The sequence below is a fragment of the Lepidochelys kempii genome, chromosome 2 (assembly GCF_965140265.1).
Source record: "Lepidochelys kempii isolate rLepKem1 chromosome 2, rLepKem1.hap2, whole genome shotgun sequence".
NCBI classification, from domain to species: Eukaryota; Metazoa; Chordata; order Testudines; family Cheloniidae; genus Lepidochelys; species Lepidochelys kempii.
The window spans coordinates 247,567,421-247,589,412 of record NC_133257.1 but is presented as its reverse complement, the minus strand read 5'-3'; the positions used below and the strand labels follow the sequence as shown (position 1 = coordinate 247,589,412).

Genomic DNA, 21,992 nt, shown 5'->3' with positions numbered 1-21,992 from the left:
GGGGAGGAAGGCCCTGGCCCAAGTGGAGTTGAGGACGGCTCCGATGAACTCCATGCATTGTACCAGGGTTAAGGTTGATTTTTTCCTCAAACCCAGGTCTCGACAGGTGGAACAGACCAGGTTGAGATGCCTCCGCACCTGATCTGCAGACCGATCCTTCATCAACCAGTCGTCAAGGTACAGGTATATTTGGACTCCCCGACGTCTCAGGTAAGTAGCCACTGGAGCTATACATTTTGTGCATACCCTCTGAGCCGACGAAAGACCAAAGGGCACTGCCGTAAACGGAAATGGTGCTGTCCCAACATGAAGCAGAGGAAGCGCCGGTGCCCTGGAAAGATGGAAGCATGTGTCCTTTAAATGGAGGGAGGTGAACCAGTCTCCCAGATCCAGGAAGGGGATTAAGGAGGGCAGGGAGACCATGCGAAACTTTAGCTTCTGGAGTTATGTGTTGAAGCAACACAGGTCTAGGCTGGGTCTGAGGCCCCCTTTGGAATCAGGAAGTAGCGGGAGTAGAATCCTCTGCCTTCCAGGTTCTAAGGAATCTTTTCCATTGCCCCCAGGCACAGGAGGTTTTCGACCTCCTGAACGAGGAGTTGCTCATGAGAAGGGTCCCCAAAGAGGGACGGGGAAGGGCGTGGTCGGCTGTAAACTTCAGGGTGTAGCCCGAAGAAACTGTATCTAGCACCCAGCAGTCCGAGGTGACACGGGGCGAGGCTGACCAGAAAGTGCGGAGGCAGTTGAGGAAAGGGAGGGTTGGATCCAGTACACTGGCTGGGGCGCTGTCCTCGAGCACACCCTCAAAGTGACTGCTGGCCTCCCTGACTTCTGAGAGGGTCAGGTTGAGCAGCCGGGCGGGAAGAGAACAGATAACATCTCTTAAGCCCTTTGTCCTTGCCCTTGCTCCTGTAGGAGCCAGACTTGGGAGCCCTCCAGGGCCTAGATTGCGTTGGAGGAGGAAGTGGCGGAAGGTGGAATGGCTTCGTGGACTGCTGAGGGGTGTGCAAACCCAGGGAATGGAGGGTGGCTCAGGAGTCCTTGAGCCCATGGAGCCTAGAGTCAGTTAGCTCAGAAAAGAGCCCTGAACTGCCAAATGGGATCCTGTATCATGGTAGGCATCTCCTGGGACAGCCCAGAAGCCTGCAAACAGGAGCTACGTCACAACCACCAAGGCAGCCGAGCCCATCACATTCCAGGCCATCTGGAGGAATCCCTGGGCCACCACCATGCTTTTGCTCACCAATTCAGTGAACTCTTGGGCATGATCCTGTGGGAGGGCCTCTGTGAACTTACTGAACGCCTGCAGCTCTCAGTGGCCACGGTTTGCCTGGGGACAGTCAATGTCAACAAACAGTCTCATGGCCTGCCAGCTGATTACCCTGATGGGCCGTGTGCAACCCACGGGTTGCCCACCACTGCCCTAAACTGTAAGCTGGTTGTCTAATAAATTTCTCTCCCGAAAAAGTCGAATCTCTTGGCCTCCTTAGTTTTGGGCCTTCCGCTGGGGTGGCCAAGTCTGTCCCTTTCATTCACCACAGGGGGATGAATATACAGATACTCAAAGCTCTTTGCAGGGACATAGGGCATGGCTACACTTGCAGATGTAGAGTGCCGGGAGTTAAACCAGCCCTTGGAGACCACAGCAGGGAAAGCACTGCTGTGTGTTCACACGGTCAGCTGCCAGTGCAGTGGCGTGGCCACATTAGCAGCTCTTGCAACGCCACAGAGAGCAGTGCATTGTGGGAGCTAACCCAGTGTGCAAGTGGCTGCAGCATGCTTTTCAAATCAGGGAAGGGGGTGGTGGAGTGTGACAGGGAGTGTATTGTGTGTATGTTGGGGAAGAGACTGTTTTGGGGGGCAGAGTGTGTCAGCATGCTATCTTGTAAGTTCAGACAGCAGCAGAAGGAAAGGGAAAACCCCATCAGCCCCCACACCTCTTTCACACACACTCGCCTGCCTCTGCGGAAGGGGCATTCCACAGTAATGGTTTGCTTTGTCCTGGAGCAGATAAGCATGCCGGCTGTCAGAAACGAAGCTTTGAAAGGGGAGACGCATGCCTGCAGCAGAGTTCAAAACAATGAGAAGAGTGGCCACTTGACTTCAAGGGATTATGGGACGTTTCCGGAGACCAATCACAGTGCCATAATACAACATGTTGTCCATACCGGCACCCGGGCGTTTCAGCCAGGGCGCAGCAAGCTTTATGCTTCTTGTGGAGGTAGATTACTAGGAGCGCTCCAGCTGCAGAGTCCAGGCGCGATATGTGCCTTGCCAGTGTGGACACCTCAGGAGTTATGGCGCCCAGGGCTGATTTAATGCGCTCTAACTTGCAAGTGTAGCCAAGGCCATAGTATTTCGTTTCTGCTTCCTTGGATGTTGGCGGAATAGATGAGGATGTTTGCCACACCAACCTGGCTATTTTGATCACTCCTGGGTGGACAGGCAATGCCATTTTTGCCAGTGTGGTGGCAGAGATGACATTGAAGAGGTCTTCTGCCTCTTAAACTCTCTCTTTGATTTGAAAGCCCAGATTCTCTGCTACCCATTTAAGAAGGGCCCTGGTGCTCCTTAAAATTGTCTGGGGGGACTGCTGTTGTGGGAGGGTCCGGCCACCACCTACTCTGGGGACGATGATGACAACTGAGTGGCCTGAGGGATGGTGTCACCCCCTTCTTTGTCAGGGGAGGGTTCTCTTGGCACCAGAGTACGGGGCGTGGGTTCCGCCTCAATGCCATGCTCCAATTGTGGCACAGGTGGCACCTCAGCTGGCTTGTCCCATGTGGCCAGGGAGGGCTGGGAGCACTGGACCAGCATCACCAGCATCCCTTATGGATTCCAGTACTGCCCCTGGCTCTGAACAGTGCCGTCCCCACAGCTCCCATTGGCTGCGATTCCTGGCCAATGGGAGCTGCAGAGCTGGCACTAAGGGTGGGGGCAGTGTGAGGCATTTCCTTGATCGCCCCACGCCTACGGGCCAGTCGCTTCTGGGAGCTGACTGTACTTTTAACAACCTGGCAACCCTAGCTTACCCCCGCAGTAGGGCGAGCTAGAGTTCGCAGCTCCAGCCCCACAGGGTGGGAGGGGGACAAGGGAGGAGAAGGGCGCCAAGGCTCAGGGCTTCTGGCCCATGGTGTGGAAACTTGCTGCAGGTCAGATGAAATGAAGCAGCAGGCAGGATTCGACTCACAGGCTGTAGGTTCCCCACCCCTAGCTTAAAGTATTTTTTGCCATTTTATTAAACATTTACAGATATTAAGAATCAAGACTATGCAATTTGTTAGCAACTATAAAGTGTGCACATTTATTACACAATAAACAAGCTAATGCCTTCTGCTTTATGTATAGTTCACAACAGGAAATATTGTTACTCCATTCCTTGATTAAGGATTCAATAGCTAGTTACACACAGTGTACCTAACCTTTTGAAAATGCAAACTCTTGATTCAGAAAAGAATAATTATAGGCATGTAATTAAATCCTTACTCAGGAGACTGGGATGGGGAAGGAGACCTTTCAAATGTCCCAGACAGAGCAGGAGATGCTGGCAACAATGGCTCTCGAGGAATTCCTGAAGGAATAGTGTTTGTACTTGCATCCACATTTAGGTTCTAAAAAACAAAACCGTATGTTTAAGCAGAGGTGTTAGGACTGCCCTTGTTCTTGCAAAGGAATAAGAAAACTACATGATTTACATATTAATTTATAGTGAACAGCCACAGATCAACAGGCTAATGCTGAAAATAAAGGAAGCTAAGTTCCCGGGCGGGGGAGGGAGAAAAGAGCAGCCACGGTTTGACAACAAAGGTGGTTCAGAGAGTCTCCCAACAGCCTTTTCACCTTCAAAAACGTGTTTACTCCTGGGGCTTTGGTCAGACCGATCCAATGGGCACATCAATACTTGGGATCCAACAGTAGGATCCTTACTGAAGTACCTTCTTGTGTAGCCATTTGGAACCAATGACACCGTGAAAAGGTGCTGTTCTTGGGCTCTGTCCCAAAAGCCTAATTTTTTAGCTGGTGAAGCTTGTTTCAATGCCTTTTAACAGGGCACCTTGACAACAGGATCACTTCTTTCAACTTGGTATTTTGCAAAGGCAAGTTCTCTTGAAGTGTCTCATGGGCTTCAGTACCTTTTTGAGAAGAGCGTGTTGGCATCACAGCCTTTAGAGGAGTGCTCGTACCCAAGACCTAAAGGGCCCTTTTCACACCCATCTGAAGTGGGACTGACCACTGAATACGAAAAACTCCTTAAAATTTTCCACTGCCCGAAAGACTGATCCTTCCTCCTGGTCAAGGCCTAAGAGGATCTAGACATACTAAAATCCAAATAGTTGCAAAATTAAAAGAGAAACTTTACCCATGCTAAAACCAGCTCTAACAACAAAACCAATTAAAAGTATTGGATTTGTCCATCAAGTAAGACAGAAGGGAGAGGTTGGCTCTGTGACCATTTTTGCAAGCAGAGAAGTGAAGCAAGGGGAGCAGTGTGTGAGTGTGAACAGGGGAATTATTTTGTCCTCCAACTACCACTCAAAATTGGTTCCATGTTGATGTGGCTAGGCATGAGATCCCTACAGTGGGGTCTGTGGATAGGCAATTCCATGAAGGTGAACAGTAATCCATGAGGCAATTATGATTCAGACCACATACTAACTATGTTCAGTTTCTCCTAACAAAATCAGAGACTTACACTTTGGTGAAAACGAAATCATGAGCAGCTGCATGCAGCACGTACGTAGTTGGTGTTTAGAAATTAAACTAGAAGAGAGTACCACTCTGCACCCACAGTTAAGTGTGTAAAGGCTTGATCCTGCAAGGTACTGAACATCCTGGCCCAAATCCAGCACACCACTTATGCACATACTTAACTATAATTATAGGAGTAGTCTCGATAGAAGCATATGATGGATTTGGGCCTGAGTGCTCAACTCCTTGCATGACTGAGCCCTAAAATTTCATGTTTATAGATCAGAGAGAGAATGCGGATGACGTAATATCTTTTATTGGACCAACTTCTGGTGGTGCAAGAGACAAGCTTACGCAGAGCTCTTCTGAGACAGTTTCCCAAACTATATTTAGAGGGGGAGTATGGTACATGATCAGCGAAGGACCGAATATCTAGGTTCCATTCCTGTCTTTTACATAAGAACATAAGAGCGGCCATACTGGGTCAGACCAAAGGTCCATCTAGCCCAGTATCCTGCCTTCCGACAGTGGCCAATGCCAGGTGCCCCAGAGGGAATGAACAGAACAGGTAATCATCAAGTGATGCATCCTCGCTTGCCCATTCCCAGCTTCTGGCAAACAGAGGCTAGGGACACCATCCCTGTCCATCCTAGCTAACAGCCATTGATGGACCTATCCTCCACGAACTTACCTAGTTCTTTTGTGAACCCTGTTATAGTCTTGGCCTTCACAACATCCTCTGGCAAAGAGTTTCAAAGACAGACTGCGTTGTGTGAAAAAATACTTCCTTTTGTTTTAAATTTGCTGCCTATTAATTTCATTTGGTGACTCCTAGTTCTTGTGTTTTGAGAAGGAGTAAACAACACTTCCTTATTTACTTTCTCCACACCAGTCATGATTTTAGACCTCTATCATATCCCCCCTTTGTCATCTTTTTTCCAAGCTGAAAAGTTCCAGTCTTATTAATCTCTCCTCATATGGAAGCCATTCTCTACCTCTAATAATTTTTATTGCCCTTTTCTGAACCTTTTCCAATTCCAATATATCTTTTTTGAGATGGGGCAACCACTTCTGCATGTAGTATTCAAGATATGGGCATACCATGAATTTATAGAGGCAATATGATATTTTCGGTCTTATTATCTATCCCTTTCTTAATGATTCCCAATATTCTATTCACTTTGGCACACTGAGTGGATGTTTTCAGAGAATGATCCACAATGACTCCAAGATCTCTTTCTTGAGTGGTAACAGCTAATTTAGTCCAACATTTTATACGTATAGTTGGGATTATGTTTTCCAATGTGCATTACTTTGCATTTATCAACATTAAATTGATAAATTTTGTTGCCAAGTCACCCAGTTTTGAGAGATCCTCTGGTAGCTCTTCGCAGTCTGCCTAGGACTTAACTATCTTGAGCAATTTTGCATCATCTGCAAATTTCACCACCTCCCTGTTCACCCCTTTTTTCAGATCACTTATCAGTATGAGTACTTGTGGCACCTTAGAGACTACCCAATTTATTTGAGCATAAGCTTTCATGAGCTACAGCTCACTTCATCGGATGCTTATGCTCAAACAAATTGGTTAGTCTCTAAGGTGCCACAAGTACTACTGTTCTTTTTGCGAATACAGACTAACATTGCTGTTACTCTGAAACTTATCAATATGTTGAATAGGACCAGTCCTAGTACAGATCCCTGGGGGACACCACTATTTACCTCTCTTCAACTGATTTGTGTAACCTGGTTTGAATAAACCTCTGCATATGGTCGCCCATCTGTAAAATAAGGATAAGGATAATACTTGCCTACTTCAGAGGGCTATTGTGAAGCTTGGAGGAAAAAATGCTATGAAATCCTGAGATGAAAAGCAGAAAGTATCATCTAGGAATCCCCACTTTAAACTCTGTTGAGGACGCCCACAATACCCTACAGGGTGGAATCAAACTCCCTTGGAAGCCAAATCAATGAGACCCCATTCATTCTCAAGTGGCAATGCTCAGGGTCAAACCCTCTTTTCCAAATATGAGCACATGCACAATGTAGCAGAAACCAGAAACAGGAGTTCAGAGTCCAAGGCAAACTCCTCACCCAATGTAGCAATAGACTGTGCTGTCACGAGACCACCCTGGCCTAACCAAATTAGAGCTGCCCTTGTAGAAGAGTGGAGACTTGTTATATTTGAGTAAAGAAGATATGAATCTTTAAGAGTTAAAACAGGTAAAATTTCCAAGAGACTGTGGGCCAGATCCTTAAATATGGCCAAAATGCAGAGACTACAAATTGGTGGAAAAGTGTGTGTGTGGGGCGGTGGGGAGGGGGAGAAGGATAAGGAAAATGGGTGAAGGTGGCTTAGAAATCACTTTTGCACTGCCCTGTCACTGTTCTGTAAACGGCTATGCCCCTTGTTAGAACCTTAGGGCTTTCTTTAACTGAGACCATTACCAGCATCAGTGGGCAGAAAAATGTAACCAGGGATTGCTATGACATAGGACACTTCCACGATATCGTCTTTACTACCACCATATTAGGGTGGGTGGGAAAGAGGTTGGGGTTGGGGAAGAGAGGGAATGTTGTGTAAGCCCCTTTATGATGTGACTCTTTACCACTAGTGGGTCATCCTTACACCCCGAGCCAGTTAAACCAGTTTTGTAAATAGTCCACAGCAACCCTTCTGCACTGGAGGATCTGGTTATTTTATAACTGAGAATCAACATACACAATATCGATAAAATTGCAACTAAACTAAAACTAAAGCAACCAAAATTAAACTGAAGGGATGGTGGAACAGACTTCAACAAACCAGACTGATAGTCACTATGGAATTAAATCTGTCTTGGAGAGCACCCTGGGCCCACAGACTGCATTCTTTAGGACTCTGTCCTCTGCACCATATATGAGCAGCTAGAGAGCGCATCAACTCTGAATTACATCTCTAGCTGCATCCTAAAGCAGAGTCTGCCAGGTCATTTTGGTGTATTTTTACATTCTCCAACTGATATCACACATCCGCTCTTGGATTCAATTGGTTTAGCAATACTTATTATTTCAACTGACAAGCCCAGTGTTTAGAGAGAGAGTTTCCAGGCTCTTTCCTTTTATTTCAGAGGTTGAAAATGTGTTTTCCCCACCTGCAACAATTCTCTAAGTGTTTAAGGGGAGGAAAGAAAAAAAAATCAACAAATCAAACTATGAGCAAATTGCAGTGTAAGGGTACGTCTACACTACGAAATAAGGTTGATTTTATAGAAGTCGATTTTTAGAATTTGATTTTATACAGTCAATTGCGTATGTCCACACTAAGTGCATTAAGTCAGCAGACTTTGTCCTCACTACCGTGGCTAGCATTGACTTACAGAGCAATGCACTGTGAGCAGCTATCCCACAGTTCCTGCAGTCTCCACTGCCCATTGGAATTCTGGGTTAAGATCCCAATGCCTGATGGGACAAAAACTTTGTCACAGGTGGTTTTGGGTACATGTCATCGGGCTCCCCTCCCTCCCTCTGTGAAAGCAAGAGCAGACAATCGTTTCACACCTTCTTTCCAGGGTCCCGGCCGCCGACCCTGCTCAGCCCGCTGCCTGCCTGGATGATCAAAACCCCAGGCAGGCAGTGGGCTGAGCAGGGCCGGCGGACAGAGCCCCAGACCGGCAGCTGGCTGGGGCTCCGTCCGCTGGTTCCTACCAGCCAGGGTCCTGGCCGCTGGCTCCTCTCAGCCTGCTGCTATGCTTGCCATACCACAGCAAGCATGGAGCCCGCTCAGCTCACGTACGTCTCCTGGGTGCTGCTGGCAGATACAGTACTGCATTGCTACACAGCAGCAGCTCCTTGCCTTCACAGCAGACGATGCAATAGGACTGATAGCCGTCGTACGTCTCCTGGGTGCTCCTGGCAGACCTCAGTGAGGTCAATCAGGTGTGCCTGGACAGACATAGCTATCCTCCTCTTAGAGCACTGAATGGGAGTGACTCCAGATCATTCTCTTCTTTAAGTTTCATCTCATGGAGATTCAGTTCTGCATGGAATATCATGCAAGCTGGAGGCTTCTGCCTCAGGCTGCTCTCCCAGCTGGCAGCACTGCACGGTCGCACCTACCCCAGCCTACCCCTTGCTCCCATGGCTCATGAAGCCCGGAGAGTAGTAAGGACCACTTCAACTTGTGAAATGACAAATCCAGAACGAAGGATTGCACTCTATAGGCCACATTAAGATTATTTCAGAGTCCTAGATAGCATTTAGTCCCTATAAAAGGCTTCATAAAAATTTTCCCCCGCCCCTAACAAAAATGTTAATTTATCAGAGCAGCTGATAAGGGTAAGGAACCTGGGACTATAACTTAGAGAAAGCTTCCATATTATTTAACTCAGAACTGATATAATTCAAAGTAAAATTTCACAGCGCGGTCTGTTCTAAGACTAAAAACGTAGGAGGCGAGTCAGAAAAAGGAACAGGAACCTGTTTCCGCCCAGTTTCAAACCAGCAACCTTTCACGTGTTAGGTGAATGGGATAACCACTAAACTAGGGAAACCCAATTTGAGTGTATCCCTCGCATGGTCCCTATTATACTTTGTGTAACATGGGGTTGTATATTAATAGTTTGTGTCAAGGGGCTTCTCTTTTTTTGCCACAGACTTTGCCGAATGCACTGGAATGTTCTCTCTAGCTACAGAAGCTACCTAATGCAATGTCTATATCTATGGCCTTCCTGCTTACAAAGCGGTCATGCCCCTGCCCAAGGCTGACACAACACGGAGTGCATGTGACATAGTGACCTGGCTCGGGCAGGATCACTAGTGAGGCATGATACTTTTGCTGTTAAGCAAACACAGCAATTCTTTCCTGGCCTCAACCACTGAATGCCTCCATGCATTAAGCTGTGTCCTATCAGTGCAGGAGGACTGCATGAGCTCGGAAAACATGTCATCGTGAGTGCGTTTTTTCCACCTTCTAATGTGCGATAACCTCAGGGACGAAGATGATAGGGGGAGCGTAGAAACATTCTGGGGGGACTGCATGGTCACCTGTGCTGCTGAGTTCGCCACGCTGGCCAAATCAGGAAATGAAATTCTAAAGTTCTTGGGGCTTTTCCTGTATACCTGGCTAGTGCATCTGAGTTCAAAGTGCTGTCCAGAGCAGTCACAATGGAGCACTCTGGGATAGCTCCCGGAGGCCAACGCTGTCAAATTGCGTCCACACTACCCCAAATTCAACCCGGCGATGTCGATTTCAGCACTAATCCCCTTGTTGGGGAGGAGTACAGAAATCGATTTTAAGAGCCCTTTAAGTCGACAAAAATGGCTTCGTCATGTGGACGGGTGCAGGATTAAATCGATATAATGCTGCTAAATTTGACTTAAAACTTGTAGTGTAGACCAGGGCTAAGATTATTTTTCACTTAATGCTATCAAAAACGTAACAAGTAGTAACCTGACACAGCTGGGAACATGGAAAAAAGTGCTCTCTGTTTTCGTCACTAGCAATTAATTAGAAATAGTTACTCTGGGGCACCATACGCCACACCACCTCAGTTATCCTTCAGCACGGAGGGTGCACTCTTGGCCAACCAACTGCTCGGATGAGAATAGAGATGACAGCAAAGGAGTTAGACACAGAACAACAACTACAGTTTTCCATGACCTAGATAAAAGCATGGTTAAATTCTACTTGAATTATGTTTTTACTGCATAAACCACTGAATTCGAAACAAGGAGGTATGTAAAGCAATAAACTCAAACTACTCACTCTTTCCTTTGATGTTCCCATTATGACACTGGACAGTCTGTTTTCAAACAAGTCTTCAGTCTTCAAATTGCCTGCAGCCCCAGGTAATGGAGGGAAGCTGGACAATCCCAATTCAAAGCTAGGAGATGGAGGCTTTGGAGGTGGTGGAGACTGCGTTTGACCTCTCTGTAACAACAGAGAGTGTGACATATTATTAAATCAGACTACAGTTAAGGAAGATTATGGGACTCTGATACAAAATAATTAAGCACCAAAAATAGGAAAGACCAGGGCCTCAATGTTACTCACCATCGGATCCCTGACAAAATTTAATTCTGACTAAAATGTACAATGGGAAGTGAGGAACATAAGCCCTATTTACACACACAAGTTGTACTGCTTTAACTATACTTGAATAGTTAATGAGTTACGAGTGTGGATATAGTTATTCCAGTAAAACTTATGCTTGTAGAGGAAGGGAAATAAGCTGTATCAGTATAGACCACCTTTATACAGAGAACTGTCTACACTAGCAGTTATATTGGTGCAACTATTTTGATAAATAAAAATCACATCCCTATCCAAAATAAACAGTGGTACAAAGTCTACTGGTAGACCAGGCCGTTTGCTGAACGATATTTGGTAGCTTACTTACGCATGGTCTGTCACAATGCACTGTAGAAACAGAAGCTTATTTCTCCCCACTGAGTCACCATTTTAGTAATTATAGGACTTAATACAAAAAGTAGTAAAAGTTACATAGCAGAACTCTTCACTATTTGTCCAGGTGGTTTCAGTAAAGAACAGAACAAAACAAACAAAAAAAAGAGAGACTCTCTCTCTTCAATGACGTTTTTAGAGCTGAAACATATTACAATCAGAGTTCTGACTCATTTTAATAAGGGTTCCCCTTATACCATTGATACTGCATCTGTCCTTGAAATAGATTGCCTGCTATACTTAATGGATGAAGGAAGCCTAAGGTTTTCCAGGACCTTCAGCAGCAGAGATTCCGGACTAAAGCACTGGCAATGCAGCACCCAAGAGTCCAGTCAGAATCAAGACTTTTGATGCCAAAGCAGTGGGGTCTGAAGAGCAGATGCCAACTTTTATTTTTAAATATATATTTAATTTGCTTTCTTCTAGAAGCTTGCAGGATTGTCAGCGTGCAGCTGACTGCATATAAGCAGGACAAACGTACAGCTACAATGATCGGAAGTGTTGCTGCTTTGTTTCCGAGACAGGCCATGGTCTTGGTAAACTAGATGCCTCCAAGCAATAATGGTCTTGGACCGTTTCAAAGTCACAGCACCAGCACATTATTAGAAATCAGACATTTTCAGAGCCATTACATGGTGCAGAACTGAATGAGACTTAATAGGTACAAGATCACCTCAAATCTGGGCCTAGAAACAGCTTACAAGGTTTCAGTGGTATCATCCAGACATCAGGGAACTCAGCTGAACAGTTTCTGAGCAGAAGGTGGCCCAGGTCCTATTGGTGTCACAAACGCCAGATTAGCTAGTAAAGCTGATGCTGGACATCTGACGGCAGAATTGGTCAACTGGGCCTGAAGTCACTGCCATGAGCAGGGGTGAATGAGGTGGCTCTCCTGCTCCTGAGGTTGTCCAGACAGTACCTGTGCCTGATGTGTACCATTTCTTTGTTCTTCTAACTAAACAAACCTGTACCAACCTGTCAATCTAAAATGTAAGTAAAAACTGAAAGGACAGAAGAAAAAGAAAGGGAAGCACCAAGGATACCATCTGCAATCCAAGACCGTTGCACATTTGACTGCTAAAAACCAACTGAAGGGCAGCTGGGCCCATTCTCCCTTTTATACCATCTGAATCTCTAGAAGGGGCTCGAACAGAAAGAGACCCTGCTGTCTAGAAGATTCCACAGCTCAACGCCATGAGGCACCAACCCCACAAGTGGGACTATGCAGAGGCCACCTCCTTCAGTGAAGATCTGCAGTAATAATGTAATGAAGGAAAAAATGATTTCATGAAGTTTCACCATCATTTACCAAGAAACTGTTGCAACAGTGGTCAAATGGGCTATGACAATGAAATTTTAAACAAGTGAATTGAGTGAAAGGCTGTGGGTATAAAGTTAAATCAAATCTCACGTCCCACAACAGAGCTACAGATACTGACTAAAGTTTTTTTTTTGGTGTAAGCCCAAGCTTTTCAAATTTCCAGTCTGATGTTTTATTTATGCCTAAAATTTAAGTTGTATTAAGTTACAGATTAACAGCATTTTTTGGTAACTTGCAATACTGTTAGTGCACACTACATTCAAGATCTATTTCTTGAGTTTTATGTCGATGGCAACTGTGCTCATACACCACCCATCATAAAATGAACTCACTTTATTTCTGAAATCAGGTGTTGTGCGGTGTTCCCTCTGAAATCCATCTCATTTCACCCCTTGTTAACTTTAGAAGCACCTTAGTGGCTTCTTCTCTACAAAGATGTTTTTAGAGCTGAAACATCATACTACAATCAGCGTTCTGCCTCATTTTAATAGGTGTTCCAGTTATATCATTGATACTGCAAATGAATTAATCACTGTAAGATATCTAATTCTTTAACTCTTAATTCTACTATGGCGCATTAGTGATTTTCAAGTTCCAAACGAGGCATGTCTGAACCTCGAGGAATCCTTGTACTTACCTTGTCAACTCTCACTGGAAGTTTAAATAAATACACAGGCATTCAGCTGAAGTATCACAAGTAGTAAGAATGGGGGTAACGTATCATTAAAAAAAAACTAGCATTTCAAATTTTCTCTCCAACCTTCTGCATTAATAATCAGACCCCCCCCCCGATATTTAGTGTTCATTATGTGGTGTATTCTAACGTAGATTTAGATCTATTTTCCTTAACAAAACAGTCAGTTATCTTTAGTTTACTATTAGAAAGCACATTTTCTTGTGTAACATCTTATTTAAGCCTGGTCAGTTACTCTTCATGGTAATCAAGTTCTTGTTTGTTATCCATATTTCACTTATAGATTAAATTATGATCCAACACTCACTGTAAACTTGTCCTCCCTTTTCTTTCGATAGCCATATGAATTTTTCCTAGAAGACAGAACATACAATTAACATCAGAACTTTGTCTAGATGGGATATAAAAATAATCTATTTCTGAGTTACCTTATTACAGTCACCCTCATCCTAGAGGCTTATTATACAAGTCATTATTTTAGAGACCGTGACTAGTAAGGATTAAGGAGGAAATATGATTGAAGAAAAGCTCATACAAGAAAAAAGCCACGAAGTTTACACAAGGCAAAACTACTCTTTTTTAAAATGAAAATCCCCCTGTTCAAAATATCTAACTATCTAAAATTATCAGGAAGCCTCAGGGACACCCAAAACCATTAAATAAACAAGGGCTGAATAATTTTTACCCTATATTTAGGAAGTGATTTAGTACTGGCTGAAACTTGAAAACATAGCTTATTTGCAGAAAAAAACCCAGTTACCTGCCTTTCGTAACTGTTGTTCTTCAAGAGGTGTTGCTCATGTCCATTCCAAGACCCAGCAGCCCACCCCTCTGTTGGCACAAAGCGGGCAAGACGGAACTGAAGAGGCAGCGGGTTGGCAGGGCCCTATATACAGCACCACGGAGGTGTCCGACCCGACCCGATGGGTACTGCTAGGGGGAAAACCTTCCGGCTATTGTGCACAAGGTGCACACACCCCTAATTGGAATTGACATGAGCTAGCACTTGAAGACGACCACGTATTTTATCTTTAGCTTTTCATTATGCCTTTCCAAAAAGACAAAGGTAACAGCATTTGTGATGCTTCGTTAATATAACATCTATGTATTAAGAAAAAAATAGAAACTCATTAGGAAATATCCTAGAGTTTTATCCAGTGCCAAAAGCATCAGAATGTAAATTCTAACACCACTTAAGTCTTCCATCTACATAATTATATATGTTAACATACCGTTCACAACTTAAACCTGTTTTAGAAAAAGAAAACCATGTCCCGATATAGTTCTTTTGCATACAACACTAAAGGATTTAACACCGGGAGTTCTTACTTTTACATTTAAAGTACTCATTTTTATTTAGTGAAAAGGCAAGGTAAAATTTGACTTCTGACTTCAGCTTTCTGAAAAAACTGACATTTCATAATTAAGGCAACGACTTATTCATGGGTACTTTTACTAAAAGTCATGGACTGGTCACAGGCAACAAACAAAAATTCACAGCCCATGACCTGCCCATGACTTTCACTAAAAATACCTGTGATTAAACCTGGTGTGTGTGCGTCCACACGCGCGCACACACACAGAGGAGAGGAAGAGGTACCAGGGGCAGCCTGGGGCCAGCAGACTGCAACTGCTCCAGCCAGCCAGCCAGGGACCACGGCTGGAGCAGCAGCTGGTATGGTTGTCCCCGGGGGGCCACCTGAGTGGTTGGCCCCAGAGCCAACTGCTTGGGTGGCCCTGGGGTCAGCCACACTGGTCCCTGCACAAGTCATGGAGATCACAGATTCCATGACTTCCGCAACCTCTGTGAGGGACACTGAGCCCTATTCATAATTGAAATGGTTATTGATAAGGAAGAGTGATAAAGTAATTCTGGGGAAAAAGGAAGTTAACATACAATCCTAAAAGTGTGACTAAAAAATGGCAGTGTGGTTTTATGTTTGTATCTCAATGGCTTCCATATCAAATCTGCTCAATTTGCAAATTAAAAATTGCTTCTCTAACTCCCAGCCCTGCCAACTTCACCTGGGAACTGAAGTGTAAACTGGATTTCTTCCTTACAGCACAATAGATCCCACAATCCAAAATGTGCCCTTGGTTACTCTTATGCAACTCCATTTTCTTTGCATCACATAGGTATAAGTGAAACCACGATTTGGCCCTGCCACTGAAAATTAGTTAACTATATTATGTGTTAGCCAGGATACAATCCTGCTCACATACTCCTAGGTGAATTATCTACAGTATTAGACTGAGTGCAAAATGTTAACTGTTTCACTCAATCTAGCAGTTATGACTGAACACACAGTAAGCAAGACCAACTGAAAGTGCCATTTTTAAATAGTCACTTAAGAAAACCAATTCACTTAAACTGGGCCCTCATTTAACATATAACTCTTTATACAGTTTTAGACAACAGATGATTTTAGCACAAGTCAAAAATGAACATGAAAGTTCTCTCTAAAAAGAGGTTAGAACTTCAACATTTTACAGTCACAACAGGTTACCTCCCTTGTTTAATGTATTAATGTATTGTTTAATCAACTGAACATGTTCAGAGAAAACGTTTCAATCAGAGCCTTAATTATATTGAAAAGACATGGCCATAGTTAATGTTTTAATGTTACTCCTGTTTCTGAAAGTGTTTACTACTGTGTATACAAATAAATACTCAGAAGCAGACCACACCATAGGTATTTATACGAACCACTGTTAAAAACACTCACCTTCCTCTTCCTAAGCCAGGGGAAGAGTCAATATTAGTCTGTTCCATTCGTCCAGTTCCTATATCCCTCTTTGTATAACTTGTAGTAGTATTTTGCATCCGTGTCCTGTTTTGCCCCAGTTGCCTTGTCTGTGGACTCCTGACACCATTAATCAAACGATCAGCAGAAAAGTTGAATATTGTAGGACTGTCTAGAAGCCCAGGTCCCCTTTCTACATTGGGTATGGTGTGCCGTAGATGTGATTTGCTAGGATTCCTACAAATCAGGAATACATTGTATTCGAAAATGGTTATGTGAACTGCTTGGCACTTTGTTGTATATTTATATAATCCTTATAAATTGATCATCCTCTTAAAAAGAGATGGATTATTATTTGGATACAAGTAAAGTATTTTTAGCAAAATTAAACCTTGGAACTTCTATTTTAACTTAATGCTTGACTAAAACTATTCTAAACTTAAATATATAATATGAATAAATCTGCTGATAATTATATTTCTAATAGTATAATTGCAGCCAAGGACTTCAGGAAAAAGACATTCCAAATACAGTATTCTCAGAGCTGAATACTGCAACTAGTCCAGAAAAACAAATTTTAGTAATCTGCATTACAGAAAGATACATTTTCAGTGGGAACTTTGAACAGAAAGTTACAAAGCCAAACTCTGATCATGCACATAGCAGACCAGTTCAGAGCTACAAGGGAGCAGTGCAATCAATCACTTTTAATATTGCAGTGTTTTTATGTTGATATCAGTATCATCTGGCCATATTTAATCTTACAGCAAGTTTAATTTAGCATGCAACTTGCAAGCTAAAGGTTTTTTTTAAGCTATGAAGAATAAAGTAACTTGCACAACTCCTGGAATACAGATATTTTAAAAAATGATATACATTTTTATTTGGTTGAACTTGCCTGCTTCTGGGAGGATACTGTCTGAGTGAAGTCAATGGAGAAGCAGGGGGCTTGAAGGTTGGTGATGTAAACCCATTGATAAATCCAGCATTGGGAAATGGCGTTACCTAAAGAATAAAAACATTGTGTGGACATACATTTGTAGATTACATACTATATAACCAAACTAAATGTTTATCTTCAGAGTGGAAAATTGAATACTTATTTATACTAAAGGTCTTGAACCTCCACGGGTTTGTCAAAAATAGCGACTATGGTATTCTTTAAAAGTAAGATAAATTTGGAGGTTAATTTCCTTCATTTCTGAGATCTAGTCCTCTTCGCTTGTTCTGAATGCTTGAAGTTATTTTTGAAACGATATCCCATGTCATTCTACGCAGAACAGTATTTCAGAAAGGTTTTTATTTTTTCATTTTTAGTTTAAGATTATGTGATAAGAACATTTTTAGGCCAGTGCATGCATGACAAACTCATTCAAGAGGAAGTTTATAAACAGCCATTACACATGCTCTAAAGATAACTGGAGATAAAATTTTTTTTTTTTTTTTACTATTAATATTGATTTAATTTTCTCCCTTATGTAGTCTAAGATATGTTTCCTATATTATACAGCATCAGAACATGCATGGAGCTTTAAAAACTAGTAAAACAGTGTCCCTGTCTCAAAGAGTTTATGACGTCAGCAGAGACAACATAGTGAGATGACATCATTCAGCTGGGGTAGGAAGAGGACTACAACAATAGGCTTACATGGCTATTTAAGTAACTAATTCATGCTTCACGAAGATTAGGAGTTTCCCCCTTACTGGTTTGGATTCAAAGATAACTCGAAGGTTAAAGTGTTAGCCTCATGGAATAAGTGCATTTTGAGAAAGATATTTAAGGCAAGGCTGGATGCATGGCAGACAGGGTCAGGAAGCAGGTTCCAGGAGTGAAGAGCTGCACAGAAGAATGAAATGTGTGGAAGGAGGACATGAAGCCATTCAGCTTTGGAAGAGTAATGGTAGTAGATAGTAGTGTAAAAGGTAGTAGAAAGCAAAAAACGGATATAATGCCCCAACATCCCAGTTTGGCATTTCTAGTACCTTGTTACTCCATCCCTCTGCACAATACATTATAGATTCGTGTTACACTTTAAGATAACTTCACTTTCCAATACCCATTTTCAAGTGTGCCAAAGAGGAGGATACAATCACATCTCATGTTTTAGCTGTCTGAAGGTAAAAATAGGTGTGATTGCTATGTTGACACACAAATCATTTTAAACAGTGTTGACGTCCAGATTTGAAAATTATGGACTGCGTAAAAAACAATCTCTGTTCAGAGTTCACAGTAACTATTGGAATGGCCAGTTATCTAGTTACTACAACTTGCACAAATCTTCACTGCATGTGAAAAAGACAGTAAAATAGGTAAGTTAAATTTATTCAGTATGCCAAGAAAACTGCTACTTAATCAGTTTATATTGACCTATTTAATAATACAAGCATTCAACAATAGTTATAACATATAAATACCTCAGTCACGATCTCTTAAAGTACATTTAGTCAAGTACAGTATTACCAATGTATACAAAACATGTTGACTGTCAAGGCTAGCAACCTTTCACTTACAGTTTCTCCATATGCTAGATCTCTTCATCATCTTCCTAAGAGCTTGCTGACAAAGTCTTACCAAAATTGGTAAATGTCTGTTACAGGGACCTGTAATTTTTCATGTTGTTCGGCACAACTCTACATGTGTATTACTGTTTGTCTTGCTCCCAATAGGGAAAAGAGGATGTAACAGAATGCTTATTGAAAGGGAGCTACCAAAGTCAAAGTGAAGCTCTTAAATTTTAGACTTACTTTTTACTATTCCTATCCACCTTCTACTAATGTTCCCCCTATCATGGAGCATACTAAGCAATCATTTTAGTTAAAAAATTAAACCCAAGTTTACAGTTATTTCTTACAATGGCACAAGCACCAAGAAAATTGTCTTTCCTGCCTAACTAGTTCAAAGGAAAGTTTGCTGCTCAAAAAAACCAAACAACCCACAACTGAATGTGTTAACAGTAAGACAACAGTCTCAGTTAATACTTGCATCAGCAAGATGAGCTGAGAATTAAACTTTCAAACATGTATGAAAAGAGTACTACATAAATGCTTAACAGTGTCAAGTCCATCTCAAAGAATTGGAGGTTACATTATGTTTACTGAAAACTATATATACAGGAAAACACCCACACTGTCTAGAAGTGCGAAGAGCATCACAAATCACTGACAATTGAAATTTAACAGTGCAGTTGTCACACCACAACTTACTGGCAGCATAAAACAACATGCCAGCAAACAGGCCACCATGAAGAGATTAAAAGTGACATTGTTCAATACTTTAGGCTTCAAATTTAGATAAAGATTTTACAAAGCCTATTAATACAAGTGAAGATTCAATGAAAAAGGCTTGCTCTGAAGTTACAGCATTTGTAACCCAAATGCTGCAACACTGCACTAATTGTGAAGAACCAAGAAAGTCAAAGTATTTTTTATTGTCCAAACTGAGTGAAATGCACGTAGTAAATAAATGTAATTCAGGTTATTCAAATTATTCTTTAAGTGAAAATCTTTTAAATGATCAGTACCCTTTCCTCAGAAGAGCCCTTAGTTTGAAAACATTTCATTATGATCATTTTCCATTCAGAAAATGTCTTTTCCTTCCAATTCTAATGGAACCTTCAACATGCTTTTATTGACTTTGACATAACCAGCGATACTGTTGGACAACAAGAATGTGACCATGTTTGAAAATGGCACAATTACTGCTGTTACTGAGTCTTCATTTGTCCATCTCAAAAATCAAACAAGTTTTTAGGTGTTACTTAAATCAGGACATGGGTGTCCAGAGATGAACGTGCACTCCATCAAGGCTCCTCCCCATTCTATAGCTCCCTTTAAACACTAACTGCAAAGGGTTCTGGCTGCTTTCCCTGTGTGTCAATGTGTTCACCACAACTTTCTAATTATCAAGTTAGTTCAAAGAGACTTTAATCATTTGCCAAGATTTCTAAATAGTCTCTTTCTAATTTTGAGCACTGCTACCCTAGTTTATTTTAACCCCAATTAAAGACAGATGTGGGGGTGGGAGGATGGTTCCACTTGTGACAACCCTGGCCCTCACCAATCAATGACACTCCACAGCCACTGAATGCACAAAAAGCTGCATGCATGAATACAACTGACCAAACAAGAAGCACAAGTGGAGAGTGGAGCTGGCCCAAGTAATTCTGATGTGGCACTAAGTCACACCTTCTTCTCCACGCATGTACAACATGCCTCAGGTGGCACATGACTAGGATTCATCACTGAATTTGGTCTGCTGGTTGGACCATTAGCTTCCCCAACTTGGGCTGGGTACTGACGGAGCGTGACATGAATGCTGATGCAAGAGTAAGTGGTGAGGAGGAAAGGCTGTAGAATACAGAGAGTGTGGGGTCTGTCAAGTAACTCATGTGACTGCACTAGCAATGTAGACCTAAGGCTGCCGCTAGCTCTGAATATAGAAAATGTAAGATTTCTTTAAATCAGTACTTCCTTAGAGATTATCAATAATTCTTAAACCTAATAATAAAGATGTTAGTTGTAAAACTGTCAGGATATGTCGAATAGGGCAATCCTGCACATTAACCTTGCAAGAGAAAAATCTTAAAATTTTAAACTAATATGCTAGATTATACCCTCTCAACTAGTCCTGTTTGGTGCTTTCCGTACATAAAACATTGAATTGGATTTATAAATACACTCATACACATATGCTATGAAGATTACCTTTTTAAAAGTATTTAATACTATTACTCAGAGGGGGATGCTTAAGTGTTTAACCATTAGAACAAAAACCTTATGATTTGAATTTAAAGCATGAGGAAAGTAACTTCTGAAACCTCCCTTTCTTTAAAAAAAGAAAAAAAAAGAAACCAGATTCCTCTTTCAAAGAGGGTCTCATACTCCAAAATATGGACTGCCAATGTCCACTTTCAAGAAAAGCCCACACCACATACAATCAGAAGAGTGGAACTTAGATTTTGACCTCCCACACGCAGTCCTTCAAACTGAACGCTAAACACTCTTCTTGAAACAGTTAAACATGCAGCAGCTGTTTCATACTCCTGAACACTTACCAATGTTGGATCAAGATAGCTGTGCGTAGTAGACCAGGTCTGTGGGGCAATTAAGCTGTACAGAGGGAACTGCTGTTGGGGACTGTATACTGGAGGTAAATAAAAGGATGCTGTATAACGCTGTTGTGTGTAGAGGTTCATGTCCAGAGGTCTATATCCATTCTTTGGCAAAAATGTATTTATAGCTATTGCCTTTGCTTTTATCCTTGCCTGCAAGAGAGATTTAGATTACTTAAGTACATCAACCTATTATGTTAATAGTAAATAAAATAGTACAAACAGCTTTATTTACCTTAATTGGTTTTCCTTGGAAAGTTTTCACTTCTTCTCTAAGGTATCTGTAAGCCTTATAAAATGGACATTTTTTTAAAAAGTTGTCAAATATCCATTATGAATATTAATTTAACACAACAACTAGTGTTAAAGGAGTTTTGGTAGACCAAGAACTATTGCCACATTTGAAGTATCACCAGTACTAAATGGAGGTAAGTAATTGTATAAACAGTCAATCCAAGTTAGAACATTTCTTTAGTCACTGAAGTTAAATTTGATATAGAATTACACAGCTTTTTAAAAAGACCTTTAGAAAGTCTAAATCAGTACTTTATTTCTTAAGATAAGGTGATGCTTCAAGATATGCTACAGAATATCGCCATTTGTAGTAAATAAGGTTCAAGTATTTCACAGGAAACAAGAACATATGCACACAGGATAAAGTTCTTACGGGTTATGTTTTGCTAAATCAGGCTTCTGATATGACTAACTGGAGGTTTAACAGTATTTCTTGGACTAGAAATAGTCACCGAAAGTTTATTTACGAGTGGATTTTTGCCCACCCTGATCGGCTGGTGCCTTGGAGCATTCGAAAGGCTGCATAACTATTGGGCAATACAAAAAAAAAAAAGTTGTTACCTGCTGGGCATCAGCTTCGGACTCAAAGGTAATGAACCAATTGTCATTATAGGCAAACTCACAGTTGATAAATTTAGGCAAATTATCACCCCTGAAGAGTGCTTCAACCTCCTAAGGAAAGGGTGGGGAAGAATTG

General features: G+C 42.1%; 1 protein-coding gene across 2 annotated transcripts in view; it reads right to left on the bottom strand.

Moving 5' to 3' along the window:
- The window catches only part of LARP4B (La ribonucleoprotein 4B), a 119,496-nt gene that overhangs the window by 13,652 nt on the left and 83,852 nt on the right, over positions 1 to 21,992 (bottom strand). For both annotated transcript variants that reach the window (XM_073334491.1, XM_073334490.1), the window contains exons 8-15: positions 21,857 to 21,967; positions 21,237 to 21,290; positions 20,945 to 21,154; positions 16,789 to 16,895; positions 15,873 to 16,127; positions 13,454 to 13,499; positions 10,433 to 10,597; positions 3,484 to 3,608 (exon numbers count right to left, since the gene is read on the bottom strand). In XM_073334491.1, the coding sequence (XP_073190592.1) occupies positions 3,484 to 3,608; positions 10,433 to 10,597; positions 13,454 to 13,499; positions 15,873 to 16,127; positions 16,789 to 16,895; positions 20,945 to 21,154; positions 21,237 to 21,290; positions 21,857 to 21,967 (1,073 nt within the window). The remainder of the gene's footprint in view (positions 1 to 3,483; positions 3,609 to 10,432; positions 10,598 to 13,453; positions 13,500 to 15,872; positions 16,128 to 16,788; positions 16,896 to 20,944; positions 21,155 to 21,236; positions 21,291 to 21,856; positions 21,968 to 21,992) is intronic.